The 18,114-nt window shown below is 43.8% G+C and overlaps 1 protein-coding gene across 1 annotated transcript in view; it reads left to right on the top strand.

Moving 5' to 3' along the window:
* LOC109883316 (protein Niban 2) overlaps positions 1-18,114 on the top strand; it is a 59,391-nt gene that overhangs the window by 37,813 nt on the left and 3,464 nt on the right. Inside the window, exons 6-13 of the mRNA XM_020475341.2 lie at positions 4,005-4,120; positions 8,315-8,419; positions 8,675-8,837; positions 9,587-9,774; positions 10,007-10,162; positions 11,525-11,638; positions 16,261-16,368; positions 16,591-16,702. Coding sequence (XP_020330930.1) covers positions 4,005-4,120; positions 8,315-8,419; positions 8,675-8,837; positions 9,587-9,774; positions 10,007-10,162; positions 11,525-11,638; positions 16,261-16,368; positions 16,591-16,702 — 1,062 coding nt within the window. The remainder of the gene's footprint in view (positions 1-4,004; positions 4,121-8,314; positions 8,420-8,674; positions 8,838-9,586; positions 9,775-10,006; positions 10,163-11,524; positions 11,639-16,260; positions 16,369-16,590; positions 16,703-18,114) is intronic.

Genomic DNA, 18,114 nt, shown 5'->3' with positions numbered 1-18,114 from the left:
CATAAACATGTCTTTTAGTCTAGTTTGACTTTAGAGCTGGGGTACAGACTTTATTGGGCTGGCAAAAATCCCCTCCACGTTCTCATGAGGCAGAGCCAAGATAAATGGCCTGGCTCCCACCCTCACACTCTTTCAACACACACACACACACACACACACACACACACACACACACACACACACACACACACACACACACACACACACACACACACAGCTTTCAGAGAGGGAGGTAGTCTGGGGCTGTGGACTTCCTGCCTGTAGCTAGAAGCTCTACTCCCCCCCCCCCCCCCCCCCTAATTCATACTCCCAGGCCCCACTCTCACTCACACAGCCCACTCACTCCCCCACCCTGCACAACATACTTCCTGTCTTTGTCATGGCTAGAGTTAATTTATGAATTCCCCATTTTTATCACAAGACAGGATTTCACATGATTTGTTCTGATGCTGTTAGACTAGCTCTCTCCTCATGTAAAGTACAGTGCATTCAGAAAGTATTCAGACACCTATACTTTTTCCACATTTCGTTGCGTTAGACTTATTCTAAAATTGATGAGTTTGTTTTTATTTAAGCCATCTACACACAATATCCCATAATGACAAAGGGAAAACAGGTTTTTAGATTTTATTTCCAAATTTATAAAAAAAAAAAAAAAACGTATTTACATAAGTATTCAGACCCTTTGCTATGAGACTTGAAATTGAGCTCAGGTGCATCCTGTTTCCATTGATCATCCTTGATGTGTCTACAACTTGATTGGAGTCCATCTGGGGTAAATTCAATTGATTGGACATGATTTGGAAATGTACACACATGTCTATATAAGGTCCCACAGTTGACAGTGCATGTCAGAGCAAAAACCAAGCCTTGAGGTCGAATAAATTGTCCGTAGAGCTCCGAGACAAGATTGTATCAGCACAGATCTGGGGAAGGGTACCAAAAAATGTCTGCAGCATTGAAGGTCCCCAAGAACAATATCCTCCTCCATTCTTAAATGGAAGAAGTTTGGAACCACCAATACTCTTCCTAGAGCTGGCTGCCCAGGGAAACTGAGCAATTGGGGGAGAAGGGTATTGGTCATGGAGGTGACCAAGAACCCGTTGGTCACTCTGACAGAGCTCCAGAGTTCCTCTGTGGAGATGGGAGTACCTTCTCTGCAGAACTCCCCCAATCAGGCCTTTATGGTAGAGTGGCCAGACGGAAGCCACTCCTCAGTAAAAGGCACATGACAGCCTGCTTTGAGTTTGCCAAAAGTTACCCAAACACTCAGACCATGAGAAACAAGATTCTCTGGTCTGATGAAACCCAAGATTGAACTCTTTGGCCTAAATACCAAGCGTCACCTCTAGAGGAAACCTGGCACCATCCCTAGGGTGAAGCAAGTTGGTGGCAGCATCATGCTGTGTGGATGTTTTTCAGCGGCAGGGACTGGGAGACGAGTCAGGATCGAGGGAAAGATAAATGGGGCAAAGTACAGAGAGATCCTTGATGAAAACCTGCTCCAGAGCACTCGTGACCTAGGACTGGGGTGAAGGTTCACCTTCCAACAGGACAGCGACCCTAAGCACACAGCCAAGGCAACACAGAAGTGGCTTTGGGACAAGTCTCTGAATATCCTTGAGTGGCCCAGCCAGAGCCCGTACTTGAACCTGATTGAACATCTCTGGAGAGACCTGAAAATATCTGTGCAGCAACGCTCCCCATCCAACCTGACAGAGCTTGAAAGGATTTGCAGAGAATGATGGAAGAAACTCCCCAAATACAGGTGTTCCAAGCTTGTAGCATCATACCCAAGAAGACACAAGGCTGTAATCGCTGCCAAAGGTGCTTCAACAAAGTAAATGGTCAGATTTCTTTGTTGTTGAAATGTACAAAGAATTCTAAAAACCTTTTTGCTTTGTCATTATGAGGTATTTTTGTGTAGATTGATGAGGGGGAGGGAAACAATTTAATCAATTTTAGAATAAGGCTGTAACGTAACAAAATGTGGGAAAAGTCAAGGGGTCTTAATAGTTTCCGAATGCACTGTATGTTTGGATGGTGAGTCTACATACCAGAGTCTGATTCCTGATCCAAACACAGCTGGATACATTAATAAATTCTTACGGTTGACTCTTTCAGTAGAGGTGGAGATGATCTAAGCGGGAGGTGTGTGTGTGTGCGCGCCATCTATTAGATGTAGCCTTGTTCACCAGTCACTCTGGCCCAACGAAGATGCTTTACCTATGCCATCAAAACAAACCCTGTTGCCAAAACAACATGTACAGTTATCATGCGATTACTGGCACGTTGTGTAGCTACTACTTGTGATTTAAAAAATAAAAATGTATTAACTTTTTTGGGGGGGGGGAGACAATAATTTACTTCCCTAAAGATGGATAATGTGGAATCTCCCTGGGTTGCCATGGCAAAACTCTGATAAATAACCCTAGCCACTCGTGACATGAGAATGATCCAGTTGACTTTACAGAGTGTATGTGGTGTGGTCATTGCGTATGACTGTCACTCTTCCCTCCATATTTAGATGGTGACCCTTGGTCCACGTACAGTGCATTCGGAAAGTATTCAGACCCATTGACTTTTCCCACATTTTGTTATGTTACAGCCTTATTCTAAAACTGATTCAATAGTTTTTTTCCCTCATCAGTCTACACACAATACCCCATAATGACAAAGCAAAAACAGGTTTTTAGAAATGTTTGCACATTTACAAATAATAAAAAACATTTATCACATTTACACAAGTATTCAGACACTTTACTCAGTACTTTGTTGATGCACCTTTGGCAGCTATTACAGCCACGAGTCTTCTTGGGTATGATGCTACAAGCTTGGCACACCTGTATTTGGGGACTTTCTCCCATTCCTTTCTGCAGATTCACTCAAGCTCTGTCAGGTTGGATGGGGAGAGTTGCTGCACAGCTATTTTCAGGTCTCTCCAGAGATGTTTGATCGGGTTCAAGTCCGGTCTCTGGCTAGGCCACTTAATGACATTGAGACTTGGCTGTGTGCTTAACGTTGTTGTCCTGTTGGAAGGTGAAACTTCGCCCCTGTCTGAGGTTCTGAGCACTCTGCAGCAGGTTTTCATCAAGAGCTGTCAGAGTGACCATCGGGTTCTTGGTCACCTCCCTGACCAAGGCCCTTCTAACCTGATTGCTCAGTTAGGCCGCACAGCCAGCTCTAGGAAGGGTCTTTGTGGCTCCAAACTTTCTCTATTTAAGAATATTGGAGGCCGCTGTGTTCTTGGGGACCTTCAATGCTCCATAAATGTTTTGGTACCCTTCCCCAGATCTCTGCCTCGACACAATTCTGTCTCGGAGCTCTATGGACAATTGCTTCGACTTCATTGCTTGGTTTTTGCTCTGACATGCGCGGGAATTTATGTAGAGGAGTGTGTGCCTTTCCAAATCCATATCCAATCAATTTAATTTATCACATGTGGACGCCTGTCAAGTTGTAGAAACATCTCAAGGATGAGCAATGGAAACAGGATGCAGCTGAGCTCAATTTCGAGTCTCGTATCGAAGGATCTGAATACTTATGTAAATAATGTGTTTCTATTTTTTTTATTTGGAATACGTTTGCAAACATTTCTTAAACCCAGTTTTCACTTTGTCATTATGGGATATTGTGTGTAGAGTGAGATTATATTTAATCAGAGTAAGACTAAAGTAACAATGTTGAAAAAAGGTGTCTGAATACTTTCCAAATGCACTGTACTAGACAGTTCTCTTTCTGCACAAGTTGCAACAGACTCTAGGAATGCATGGAAACTCATTTTCAAGTATATTTCTGTCAAACCTGAATTCAAGATTTCAATTGAGATTAGCCTGGTGGAACCAGTCACAATTTGGTTTGAAATGTGAGCACAGCAGTCAGTCTGCTTGACCAGGCTAGTGCTGATTTTATGATAAATTATCAAACTTGTACAATGTTTTCAAATCAACCTTCACAATGTCCACTTCCACTAACAATGCTAATCCTCTGTGGTTACCCCATAGGTTTGTTGGAGGAGAGTAAGGTGCAGACGCCAGCCTTCACAGACTCAGTGAGGCTTTTTCGCCAGGCCCATGGGCAGTATGGCACCTGGGAGATGATGTGTGGCGCACCTCCACAGGTAAGGATGGCACAGCCAATGACAGTGGTGTGTCCCAAATGGCACCCTATTCCCTATATAACAGCACATTCTTGAGCTTTCCTCAGTACGAAGTCCTCGTCCACCCACTGTGCTGTCAGGCTCTGCATGCTAATAGGGCTGACATTGCTGGTCCAAATATCAGTTGTGAAGCTAATAGCAGTGACGCCCATAGCAAGTAGCTCCATGGATGTGCGTTTCAACAACACAGGGCAACATCTGAAAAATAGCACCTAATCGGTAGTGTGTACCGGGGCTCGAGATGCTCGACCAGTTGGCTAAAGCCAACATCATCCACAACAGAGAACGGTTGATTGTCAAGGGCAATGAATTCCATTATCTTGGCGTGAATGGATTTCGCATTTGAGTTGTCTCGCTGAAATGTTTTTACTCTTTCAAATGACTGCTCGATACACACAGAAGATATTGTGGGCTAGGTTAGGAATGCTGTGTTGCACATGTAGAGCTATATTTTTCATGCCGTCATTACATCATCTACTTACATTATATAGTTATGCACGTCAGCTTTGACATCGGCAGTAAACTAGACATCAGGCCGATGTTAGCATTTTTAGCTAATATCGGCTGTTTTCGATATGCTTACCGATTTTCTATATTGCGCATCCCTAGCTGTAACGTAACAATGTGGAAAAAGTCGAGGGGTCTGAATACTTTCTTAGTGCACTGTAGTGCACTACTTTTGACCAGAGCCAAATGGGTCTATGTAGGGAGTAGGGTATAATTTGGGATACAATCAGGGATGTAGAGTCCAGCTGAGAGATGATGTCACTATGCCCCCTGCCCTGGTGACACAGCATCCTGTGGGCATGAGCTCACTGTGCCTCCCCTCTGCAGAGCTGAGTCTTTGTCCGTCTGTGTGAGTGTGATGTCTGTAGCTCTTACATCAGGGCCTGGGGGCCTTGACTCATACCCATCATTCTTAGTATCTCATAGACAGATTGCTCCAGTGGGAGATGGAGAGAGTCAAAGGCCAGACGAGGAGCCTTGGGCTCAGAGTTAACCACAGAGTCAGGACTCCCATGGGCCCAAAGGTCAGACACAACACAGCACTTTCAACAGACAGACAGACACAGCCTGTGTATATAGTGTACAAAACATTAGGAAAACCTGCTCTTTCCATGAGACTGACCAGGTGAATCCTATGATCCCTTCTTGATGTCACTTGTTAAATCCACTACCAATCAGTGTAGATGAAGGGGAGGAGACCGGTTAAAGAAGGATTTTTAAGCCTTGAGTTGAGACATGTATTGTGTATGTGTGCCATTCAGAGGGTGAATGGGCAAGACAAAAAATTGAAGTACCTTTGAACAAGGTATGGTAGTAGGTTCCAGGCACAACGGTTTGAGTGTGTCAAGAACTGCAATGCTGCTGGGGTTTTCACACTCAAACGCTTCTCATGTGTATTAAGAATGGTCCGCCACCCAAAGGACATCCAGCCAATTTGACACAACTTTGTGAAGCATTGGAGTCAACATGGGCCAACATCTTTGTGGAACGCTTTCGACACCTTGTAGAGTCCATGCCTAGACGAATTGAGGTTGTTCTGAGGGCAAAAGTTGGTTTAACTCAATATTAGGAAGGTGTTCCTAATGTGTTGTGAAATCAGTGTATACGAGATACATTTTGCACTCATCTAAACGTCAATCAAAAAGAAAGGAAGACCAAGGCACTCTTCATATAATTAATTAAAATGCCTTTATTAGTATGGCATGTTCAATAGAAACAAAGTAGTTTTTTTAAACGATGCGTTTCGGCTGCATGGCCTTCGTCCCTCCCTGAGGGAGCACCTTCTATCTACCAAAATGTACTATTGTGTACCTTAGTAGCGCTTCCCTTCCTCCTCTTTCTCCATCATTTTAACATTGTCATGAAGAGCACATGTTCAACTTATTAAAAAACATGTTTTTCAATCTCAAGTCGTTAAATAAAAAAACTACAATAGTAAGTGTCAAATAAAGTAACAGAGTTGACGATTTCATCTTAAATCAGCCATTAACCCCCCTGTGACTGGGGAAATGGAAGGTTGTTGTGTGCAACAGGAACAGACAATTGAATGCCTGTCTATCTGTGGGTAACAGGGTTGACGTGTTACGCTTGACCCACTCAGTTTCCAACCACGACACACCAGAAAATGGACAAAAAGAGTAGAATGAGCTATGTTTCTTTTTTCTTTTTAAAGGAATAGTTTCACAATATTAAAATGTGAGTTCAGTTCACGTAAACAGGGTTGACCTTAAAATGTGGGACATTTTCTTCCTGAAAATATGAAATATAATGATTTTCAGAAATGACTTTGTCAAAACAACAAAATAACTATGGCTTTACACTGATGAAAATGCTTAAACATTCTGGTGTTAAGTGGGTTCAAATCTTCCTTGAAGTCAGTGCACAGAGGGACATGCCCAAAATCATTAAATAAAAATGATTTATTGAATGTTCAATGTTCTATTTGAATGAAGTGCCCTTTAATATAACAAGCTTTTTTTTTTTTACCCAATAAATGTGAAAAGTATGTTTTTTTCGTTTTTTTCTGTCAGCAGTGCACTGTGATACTGTTAATATACCATATCAACGTGTCACTGAGGTGTCAAACACCCGACAACATCTAACCTTTTGTGTCAGTAAAGCCTTGTTCACATTGGTCAGTTTAAAGTGACTCAAATCCCCCCCCAAAAAAATGTATATCGATTAGAATCTGAATTGACAACCAAAAGCCACGTGGAATCGGACATTTCAAGCCACATTTCAAACCACCTTCATAAGTGGTTTGAAATCTGATACAAATCTGATTCCTATTATTTGCCCTCAAGTGGTTTTTAGACTGTTATTTGGCGTATTTTGCTAGCTACTCTGCTAGCTACTACTCTGTTAGACAAGAACATGGTAGCTAACTAGCTAACTGTTTACAAATAAATTAGTGAATGTGCTAGCTAGTTTGCTGTTGTTGCTAGACAAAACTGACACATTTGAGGCATAAAAGTGTTCTTACACTATGATTTTGAACATTCGAAGCAACTGGGAAATGTGCATGGCAGGCATTGTCAACTTAACTTGCTACATAACTTGCAAGGGTAGCCTAGTGGTTAGAGCGTTGGACTAGTAACCGAAAGGTTGCAAGTTCGAATCCCCGAGCTGACAAGGTACAAATCTGTCGTTCTGCCCCAGAACAGGCAGTTAACCCACTGTTCCTAGGCCGTCATTGAAAATAAGAATTTGTTCTTAACTGACTTGCCTAGTAAAATATATATATATATTTTTTTAATCTGTAAACATCTGTGCACTCCTTGGCTAACATTTTTACAATAACCAAACAGTGGTTGTCATTCATCGTGCCCTGCTGTGACACACCACCAATGAGACACCTACAGATAAGACCAGCACTCATCTTTCTGTTTCAAGTTGAAATACACCAGAATGGTAGAACAGAGATTCTCTGGCAGCATTGCCAACTCTACTCCTACACATTCCTCTGTCCCATATCATCAAGATCAGTAACTCGCATCCAATGCAGCCTAGCCCAAAGCTCTTGACTTCAAGGCCAAATAAGTACAATAGAAGATAGTCATGATAAATATGTTGTGATGAATGTGTTGGGCCCCTTATATTCAACTCTGGACCTCAAAGCCAGTTCTACTTATTTTAGACCTGGGGACACCAGGTGGGTGCAATTAATTATCAGGTACACAGAAAACCAGCAGGCTGCGGACCTCATAGGGTAAGAGTTTAATACCACTGATCTAGAGCAATCAGGCTAGAAAAACCCGTTCTCAGGTTTCGATAGCTCTGACATATCTGTAGTGTAGAGTGCCGACCACACCTGAGAGTGAAAAGTACAGTAGACTAGTATACAGACTTTTGGAGGATGCCCTCCAGCAGATACAAAGCATGAATAGGACCTACAATGAACCACTTCCCATGTATAAATACATACTTTGCCCCGAAGCCATAGATTAGCCCCACTGCCCAGAGGTGGGTAGAGGGTGAGCTGGTAGGTCATAAGAATTGTATCACTCTGGAAGTATGGCTGTATTGGTCTCAGTAGTTCATGAATCACTTTGCGTCTCTTTTTGGGAAATGTGTCTTGCATCTCAAACAGCACAGCGTCACCACACTTATTGTTGTCATCTGATCTTGAACCCACGACCATCCCTGTAGATTCTGGCCAACCTGGTGATGGAGACACTTCTCCCTGAGGTCAGGGATCTCATCACCCCGGGACTGAAAGGCAAAATGCACGAAAGGCAGAGGAACTGGATGCTGGTAAGTCCTATCTCACACAACTGACCAAATACCCCTTTATAATAATAGGGAAAATGAATTCTCCTTAACCAGCTTCTGAGTTCCCTGTTTGTACATGAATCCATGTCATGTTGGGATGCAAGAATGCTGGTGATCTACATCTTTGTATTCCATGTTCACAAAGGTGGATAATATGGCACTTTGGTCAACGTTTCGGCCCAGTGGCTTTTCTCAATACAAGATGCAGACATAACAATCCTCTGTGTCCCCATGCAGATCTGCGATGCTGTTTATGGTCTGGTGGTGAGGCAGGCCCAGGCCCAGTATGAGGCTGTGGTGCAGAGCTGTGAGGCTGGACGCCCCCTTCTAGAGGCCTCCATACGCACAGATATGGACCAGATCATCACCTCCAAGGAGCACGTCAGCAACAAAATCAAAGGTGAACCCTCAGTGACCGGTGTGGTCCACCTGTTAGAGCTGCAGACCCCAGCTCATGCACACTAGAGTCGGCATGAGTTGGAATCCACACCACTGCACTTCTGACTTGCCAACTTTTCCACCTTTCATGTCTCCTCTTCATTATTACATCTTTATAAAATAAATAAATATCCCACAATAAATATTTGAGCCCTCCACAGTAAGATGAAGTTGAGCCCTAGTCCCAGACATTGACCCAACGTCAGTTTTACAGTCCACCCAGTAATGGATTTTGGGGGAGTAAGCAGATCCTAGATCTGTGCCCAAGCCAGGTCAACTTGGGACCAACAGTAGGTAAATACCGATAGTTGCAGTACAATGGTAGATTCTAGTTCATACTCTGAATACCTACAGTACATGTCTGGCCTGTATGTCATTCTGGGCTCTTTGCCAGTGGTGTGACAAATATTTGCCAACAGTTGGGCAGGTGGTTGTCACAGCCACAGACAGTTTTGTGCTATGTTGACAGCCTGCGTCCATTGAGTTGAAGTCAGGAAGAATAGCAGCATTCCATCAACAGTTACATGGGGGACTTAGTCTTGCGCAATAACAGTCTTATATGGAGAGGAACTGAATTCCTTTGGACGTATCATATCTTGAGAAAAGCATGTGTTGCACAATGCGTCACAGTGGAACTTCTGCCAGTTTATAAAGTCATGTAGACTAGTCTGTGTGTTGACATCCTCTCTCTCTCGATGTGTTTCCTCACAGCGGTGGCGCTGCCTAAGGCAGAGAAGCTGCTGAAGGTGAGTATCCAGCCCTACATCAGCTCTATCCTGGAGGCCCTGATGGAGCCCACCAGTCGAGGCTTCTCTGAGGTCAGGGACGTCTTCTTCAGAGAGCTGGTGGACATGAGCAAGAACACAGTGAACGACAGCACCAAGGAAAAACTGGGAGAGGTGAGCACGTTGTTATTCATTTATATGGGTGTCAGTCTAATGATCCAGCATAACAGTTTAGCTGCATGGTTTTATTCCACCCATTTTAGGTGATATCTGAAGTGTAGCATACAAATTGATGAGTGAATTGAAAGACATATATCATCCAAGCCTGGTCTCTATGGTCTGTGTTAATTCTGTCAACCCAGCCTCACTCTTCCTTCTCTCCCTCCTTCTCTCACTCTCTCGTCAGCACATGGAGAAGATCTCTATGCTGGCTTTCCACCCGGTGAAGATGCAGAGCTGCTATGAGAAAGTAGAGGACCTGAGTCTGGACGGCCTGCAGCAGAGGTTCGACGTCTCCAGCCCCTCCGTGTTCGTCCAGAGGGCACAGATCCTCATGAGAGAGGTACAGGGTAGCCTAGTGGTTAGAGCGTTGGACTAGTTACCGGAAGGTTGTAAGTTCAAATCCCGAGCTGACAAGGTACAAATCTGTCGTTCTGCCCCTGAACAGGCAGTTAACCCACTGTTCCTAGGCCGTCATTGAAAATAAGAATTTGTTCTTAACTGACTTGCCTAGTAAAATAAAGGTAAAAAATAAAATAAAAACAACTTAACTTGCACTGATTGAGGATGACGGTTTTACTTGCAATGACTGTGATAGGTACGACAACCTAGCTTAATTGAATGTGATCCAAATGCAAACGTAAACTACACCCTCCTACACCTTATTACATTCTGCAAAACGTGACACAACCTCTTACTGATGATGTGGACAGTTAATCACTAAACTGACATATGGGGTATGAGTATGGTGAGGTACTAATTAAATAATTGCTGAAATGTCTCCATTTGAGTTCCTGGCTGGTGTATGAGTGCTGAAAGGATGTGGCCTGCAGGTCTATTTTGTGGTTGTTGGTTGTGCTGTTTTGTCTGAGATCCTCAGAGCTACAGTATGGGGAGTTCTTTATTATTGTGGTTGGAGAACAAGCACATTCTGGTTAGTGAGTGGTGGTTTACTGTCATTGGCTGGCTGGTCTCTGTTGACAGGCTGTTGGTTGTTGGAGAGATATCCTAGAGCCAAGTATTCACCACTCTGTCCCCCACTGTGAATCACATAGGCTGTCCTCTTTGTAGTGGCTAGAAGCTGCTGGGGGTGAGACCTCTCAGACAGGGGCTAAGGTCTCAGAGAGTTCAACAATTGAACTTTCCTTTGCACCCAAGATTCTGTTTATAGTTCAGATATACAATAGCAAAGATCTACCCTCAGGGTTCAGCGTGTGATTAGTTTAGAATGGAAGGAGGGAAGGGTTTTATTGGACAGGATTCAACTAGTATATAGAAAGCAATCCTATTTTGTTATGCTACACTTTAAAAGGAATTGTTGGGAAGATAGTGTCCCCTTGTGGTGAATATATGAAAACTGATGGAATGTTTTGTTATTGGCTTGGCATTTTGTGATTTCAGCAAACAGGCAAATCATGGACTTTATCTATACACTGTCAGATGACTGCTTAGTGTAGTTCACCAGTTTATTGAGTTACCAACATGCCCACATGATGATCCATTTTATAAACCGATTTCTCTGCGTTCTCTTTCTGTCTGGTAGAGTATAGACCATTTTAAAGATAGGTTTACTTGCAATGACTGTGATTTGTGGATGTTTTTCCACTACTAAGCTTAGTTGAATGCACTGACTGTAAGTCACTCTGGATAACAGCGTTTGCTAAATGACTAAAATGTAAACTGATAAACAAACCTTTCTGTGCAGCAAATGGACGATGCGGTCTACACCTTTGAGCAGATCCTCCACCAGAGTCTGGAGGACCAGGGGCCAGAGGGTCTCTGTAAGAACATCCAGCGCTGCCAGGACCGGGTCATCAAGGTAAGGCAGACAGGAAAGGAATGGCTGTTGGCCCAGTGCACACCATGACATAGGCACGATGACTAATCAAGACCATTGCGCTCTCCCCCCAAAAAGTTTAGTTGGTGTGTAAAACCAGTGAATCTAGATAAGCACACAAAAATGTCATATATGGCTTGCAAGGCACATGGATGGATAACATTGTATTTTTATAAATTTTATTTAACCAGGTAGGCCAGTTGAGAACAGGTTCTCATTTACAACTGTGACCTGGCCAAGATAAATCAAAGCAGTGCGACAACAACACAGAGTTACAAATGGGATAAACAAACTTACAGTCAATAACACAATATAAAATCTGTATACAGTGTGTGCAAATTAAGTAAGGAGGTAAGCCAATAAATAGGCCATAGTGGCGAAGTAATTATAATTTAGCAATTAACACTGGAGTGATAGATGTGCAGATGAGGATGTGCAAGTAGATATACTGCTGTGCAAAAGAGCAGAAAAAGAAAAAAAACAACAATGGAGATGAGATAGGTAGTAGGTTGGATGGGCTATGTACAGCTACACCGATCGGTAAGCTGCCCTGACAGCCGATGCTTGAAGTTAGTGAGGGAGATATAAGTCTCCAACTTCAATGATTTTTGCAATTCGTTCCAGTCATTGGCAGCAGAGAACTGGAAGGAAAGGCTGCCAAAGGAGGTGTTGGCTTTGGGGATGACCAGTGAAATATACCTGCTGGAGCGCGTGCTACGGGTGGGTGTTGCTATGGTGAGCAGTGAGCTGAGTAAGGCGGAGCTTTACCTAGCAAAGACTTATAGATGACCTGGAGCCAGTGGGTTTGGTGGCTAATATGTAGCGAGGACCAGCCAATGAAAGCATACAGGTCGCAGTGGTGGGTAGTATATGGGGCTTTGGCGATAAAATGGATGGCACTGTGATAGGCTGCATCCAATTTGCTGAGTAGAGTGTTGGAGGCTATTTTCTAAATGACATCGCCAAAGTCAAGGATTGGCAGGATAGTAAGTTTTACGAGGGTATGTTTAGCAGCATGAGTGAAGGAGGCTTTGTTGCGAAATAGGAAGCTAGATTCAATTTTGGATTTAATTTTTTTTTATTTTACCTTGATTTAACCAGGCAAGTCAGTTAAGAACAAATTCTTATTTTCAATGACGGCCTAGGAACAGTGGGTTAACTGCCTGTTCAGGGGCAGAACGACAGATTTGTACCTTGTCAGCTCGGGGGTTTGAACTTGCAGCCTTCCGGTCCAACGCTCTAACCACTAGGCTACCCTGCCGCCCCGATTGGAGATGCTTAATATGAGTCTGGAAGGAGAGTTTACAGTCTAGCCAGACATTTAGGTATTTAAAGTTGTCCACATATTTTAAGTCCGAACAGTCCAGAGTAGTGATGCTAGGCGGGCAGGCAGGTTCGGGCAGCAATCGGTTGAAGAGCATGCATTTAGTTTTACTAGCGTTTAAGAGCAGTTGGAGGCCCCGGAAGGAGTGTTTGGCATTGAAGCTCGGTTTGTTAACACAGTGTCTAAGGAAGGGCCAGATGTATACAAAATGGTGTCGTCTGCCGATACAGAGTCGAAAGCCTTGGCCAGGTCGATGAAAACGGCTGGACAGTACTGTTTAAAAAAAATCTATGGCAGTTATGATATCGTTTAGGATCTTGAGCGTGGCTGAGGTGCACCCGTGACCAGCTCGGAAACCCGGATTGCATAGCGAAGAAGGTACGGTGGGATTCAAAATGGTCTGTGACCTGTTTTGTTCACTTGGCTTTCGAAGAATTTAGAAAGGCAGGGCAGGAAGGATATAGGTCTGTAACAGTTTGGGTCTAGAGTATTTCCCCCTTTGAAGAGGGGGATGACCGTGGCCGCTTTCCAATCTTTAGGAATCTCAGACGATATGAAAGAGAGGTTGAACAGACTAGTAATAGGGGTTGCGACAATGGTGGTGGATAATTTTAGAAAGTTTTAGAAAGAGAGGGTAGGGGTAGCCAGGTGGAAAGCGTGGCCAGTCGTAGAGAAATGCTTATCGAAATGTTCTATTATCGTGGATTTATCGGTGGTGAGTGTTTCCTAGCCTCAGTGCAGTGAGCAGCTGGGAGGAGGTGCTCTTATTCTCCATGGACTTTAGTGTCCCAAAACCTTTGGGAATTCGTGCTGCAGGATGCAAAGGCTAGCTTTTTCAAACTGACTGTGTATAATGGTTCCTGACTTCCCTGAAAAGTTTCATATCAAGGGGACTATTCGAAGCTTGTGCAGTGTGCAAGGACAGTCAAGTCTGGAGTGAACCACGGGCTATATCTGTTCTTAGATCTACATTTTTTGAATGGTTATTTAAGATGGTGAGGAACAACCAGGCGTCCTCTACTGACGGGATGAGGTCAATATCCTTCCAGGATACCTGGGCCAGGTCGATTAGAAAGGCCTGTGTGTTTTAGGGAGCGTTTGACAGCGATGAGGGGTGGTCGTTTGACCACGGACCCATAACGGATGCAGGCGATGAGGCCGTGTTTGCTGAGATCCTGGTTGAAAACAGCAGGGGTGTATTTGGAGGGCAGGTTGGTCAGGATGATATCTATGAGGGTGCCCATGTTTACGGATTTGGGGTTGTACCTGGTAGGTTCCTTGATAATTTGTGTGAGGTTGAGGGCATCTATCTTAGATTGTAGGATGGCCGGGGTGTTAAGCATATCCCAGTTTAGGTCACCTAACAGTACGAACTCTGACGATCGATGCGGGGCTATCAATTCACATATAGTGTCCAGGGCACAGCTGGGAGCTGTGGGGGGTCTATAACAAGCGGTAACAGTGAGAGACTTATTTGGAGAGATTCATTTTTAAAAGTAGTAACTCCAACTGTTTGGGCATAGACCTGGATAGTATGACAGAACTCTGAAGGATATCTCTACAATAGATTGCAACTCCAACTCCTTTAGCAGTTCTATCTTGATGGAAAATGTTGTAATAGGGGATGGAAATTTCTGAATTTTTGGTGGCCTTTCTAAGCCAGGATTCAGACACTGCTAGGACATCAGGGTTGGCGGCGTGTGCTAAAGCAATCTTAGGGAATAGCAATCTGATGTTTACATGCATGAACACAAGGTTTTTACGGTTACAGAAGTCAACAAATGAGAGCGCCTGGGGACACACAGTGCTTGGGTTAACCTCTACATCACCAGAGGAGGAGAAGGATAAGGCTACGGCTAACGGCTATAAGAACTGGTCGTCTAGTGCGTTCGAGCAGAGAGTAAAAGGAGCAAACTTCTGGGCGTGGTAGGATAGATTCAGGGCATAATGCATAGACAAGGGCATGGTAGGGTGCGAATACAGTGGAGGTAAACCTAGGCATTGGGTGACGATGAGAGAGGTTGCATCTCTGGAAACGCCAGTTAAGCTAGGTGAGGTCTCGGCATTTGTGGGGGGTGGGTCAAGGGAGCTAATCTAGGCATGAAGACTGGGACTAGAGGCTCCGCAGTAAAACAAAAACAATGAGAACTACCCTAAACAACAGTATACAAGGCATATTGACATTAGAGGGAGGCATAAAGCAATCACAGGTGTTGATTGGGAGGGCTAAGACAACAACGGGTAAAAAGCTAAGACCACAATAACGTGTAAATGGCGATGAATGGGCAGAGAGGGTCAGTTGGCTACACACAGGGCCTGAGTTCGAGGCTGGCACCGACAGATAAACAAAATTAAGTACTGTGTTAATGAACAGTCCAGTTGTCATCAGCTGTGTAGCCGAGTGATCATAGAGTCCAATAAGCAGCAATGGATGAAAAAGGGAGCCGCTCGGCAGTCCTCACTACGCTATGCGAGCGGGAGACACGGCGCTCAGAGAGCTAGCAGGCCGGGGCTAGTAGCTGGGTCCTCACCAATATCAACAACGCAGAGGCCGGTTGAGAGCACATTGGCCGAAATACGTCAGCAGACCAGTCGTGATGGATCGGAGGGGCTCCGTGTCGACAAAGTGTCCAGGCCAATTGGCAAGAGAGGTATTGTAGTTGGTGTACTGCGTTTGCTAGCTGGGGGAATGGGCCTAGCTCCAGGCTAACTGCTGCTTGCTTCTGGAAAAGGGCGTTAGCCACGATAGCCACTTAGCAGCTAGCTAGCTGTGATGATCCGGTGTAATGGTCCAGAGCTTGTGGCAGGAATCCGGTGATGTATTGGGGGAAAAAAGCAGTCCGATATGCTTCGGGCTGATATCGTGCTGTGCAGATATTATCCGGGCTATCCAGGCTAAAGCGGCTGGTGTCTGTGCTAAAGGTAAAGACTGCTAGCAGTGGCTAACAATGACTAAATAGCTAGTAGCTAATTAGCTGGATAGCTTCTGAAGGCTAGCTTCTGATGGAGGTTCTGGTTATAAGGTCTAAAAAATAGCAGATCTGTACCACGTTGGGTGAGGTGGGTTGCAGGAAGCTGATTTAATTCTAAAATGGAAAAAGAGTTTGAAATGTATACAGAAAGACGAAAAAAGCTGAATATTTACTCGGGACAAAAACAAACACGTATTGCTGCTACTCCATCTTGGAAAATGTAGGATTGAGCTGATTGATACTACATAAATGTTATTTAAAAAATCATAACATCTCCTGTCTTTTATTTCCCTTCTGTCTGTCCACAGAAATTTGACTATGACAGCAGCACAGTCCGGAAGAGGTTCTTCCGAGAGGCTCTTCTTCAGATCTTCATCCCTTACATGCTGAAGCAGCTCACTCCCTCCGTCGCATCTGTAAGTCTAGCAGCTGTAGCCGGCTAGAGAGTGTGTCTAGGACGGGTCAAATGCATACATTGTGTGAAACTGACATTACACTTCCATGCAATAGCATTCCCTTTGTCACTCATACTGTTAACTTACTGTTTCTCTGCATGTCTCTCCTGAGTGTATTCCTGATTGTGTATGACACCTTTTATGGGTCCTCTGTTCTCATACTTGTTCCTCTGCCGTGTCCAGGAGCTGCCTCGTTTCCAGGAGCTGATTTTTGAGGACTTCTCTCGTTTCATCCTGGTGGAGAACATCTTTGAGGAAGTGGTGCTGCACTCTGTCATGAAGGACATCATGATGGGTGAGTCTCACAATGGAAACAGTGGCTTTGTTCTTAATGGCACCATTACCCCCTTTGTATTGCATTAATATGGGCCCTGATCAATAGGAGGAATAGGGTGCCATTTGGGACACAGACATATACTTATCTTATATTTCAATGCCTTATGTCAGGGTTAACCAACTGGTTGTGATTTCATTTGGCCCTCCAAGTTTTCTGAGCAAAAAATGTATTCAACATAAATAGGGTTCAAGATAAAATACTATAGAAACACAAGCAAATCTGCACCCAGTGAGTGTACAAAACATTATGAACTTCAATCAGTGTAGATGAAGAGGACGAGATCAATTAAAGAAGGATTTTTAAGCCTTGAGACAATTGAGACATGGATTGTGTATGTGTGCCATGCGGAGGGTGAATGGGAAAGACAAAAGCTTTACGTGCCTTTGAATGGGGATGGTAGTAGGTGCCAGGCACACCGGTTTGAATGTGTCATGAACTGCGACACTGCTGGGTTTTTCACGCTCAAAGGTTTCCCATGTGTATCAAAAATGGTCCACCACCCAAAGGACATCCAACCAACTTGACACAATTGTGGGAAGCATTGGATTCAACCTGGGCCAGCATCCCTGTGAAACGCTTAATTGAGGCTGTTCTGAGGGCGAAAGAGGTGCAACTCAATATTAGGAAGGTGTTTCTAATGTTTTGTACACTCAGTATATGTGGGCATATGCAAATAAGCAAGGTTTAAAATTATGTTTCAGTCAAACATTATATCTGTTGGGCTTCTAAGTGTGTCAATTTGCAGTTTGCAAATTGTTTGTAATTATGTTCCGGCCCCCTGACAATCCACTCAAGAAAAGATTGTCCCGGTGCTGAATCTAGTTGATGATCCCGGTCTTGTGTATTCAGTGTATGGAATACGAGTACTCACAGGCTATATTTAGGCCCCAGAGTTCTTTGTCACCAAATGACCTCACTAGGAAAAACTCCATGCTCTAGTGATATGCAAAATCGATGTGTTAGAAGAGATACCACTCCTGAGTCGTTTCACCTCAAAAGTACAAGAAATAAGATTGACAGCCTCCATCTCTGATTGTTTTGAAATTGTTTCTGTAGTTAGAAACAGATAATATAAGCATTATTTTGTTGAAAGATTATTTGAAACATTTGAGAAATTAAATATAATGTTGCACATATTTGCCATTTTAATTTATAGGATTCATATAATATTCAATAAATATATTACCCATCTTCCAGTTTGGTGCAAACCACTTCTTAATAATGTATAAAACATGAGAAATCCAAATAAATGGTCAAAAGCCTCCCACGGACCCCCCCCCCCCCCCCCCCCCCAAGCCCATCCCAATGGCCAGTATACAGTATCAGTTATCTATATTTGACAGGTAGTATCACACTGTGGCTTGGATTAT

Source organism: Oncorhynchus kisutch, linkage group LG3 (genome assembly GCF_002021735.2).
Source record: "Oncorhynchus kisutch isolate 150728-3 linkage group LG3, Okis_V2, whole genome shotgun sequence".
Taxonomy (NCBI): domain Eukaryota; kingdom Metazoa; phylum Chordata; class Actinopteri; order Salmoniformes; family Salmonidae; genus Oncorhynchus; species Oncorhynchus kisutch.
The sequence above is the reverse complement of the archived record's forward strand: the minus strand, read 5'-3'. Positions and strand labels throughout refer to the sequence as shown.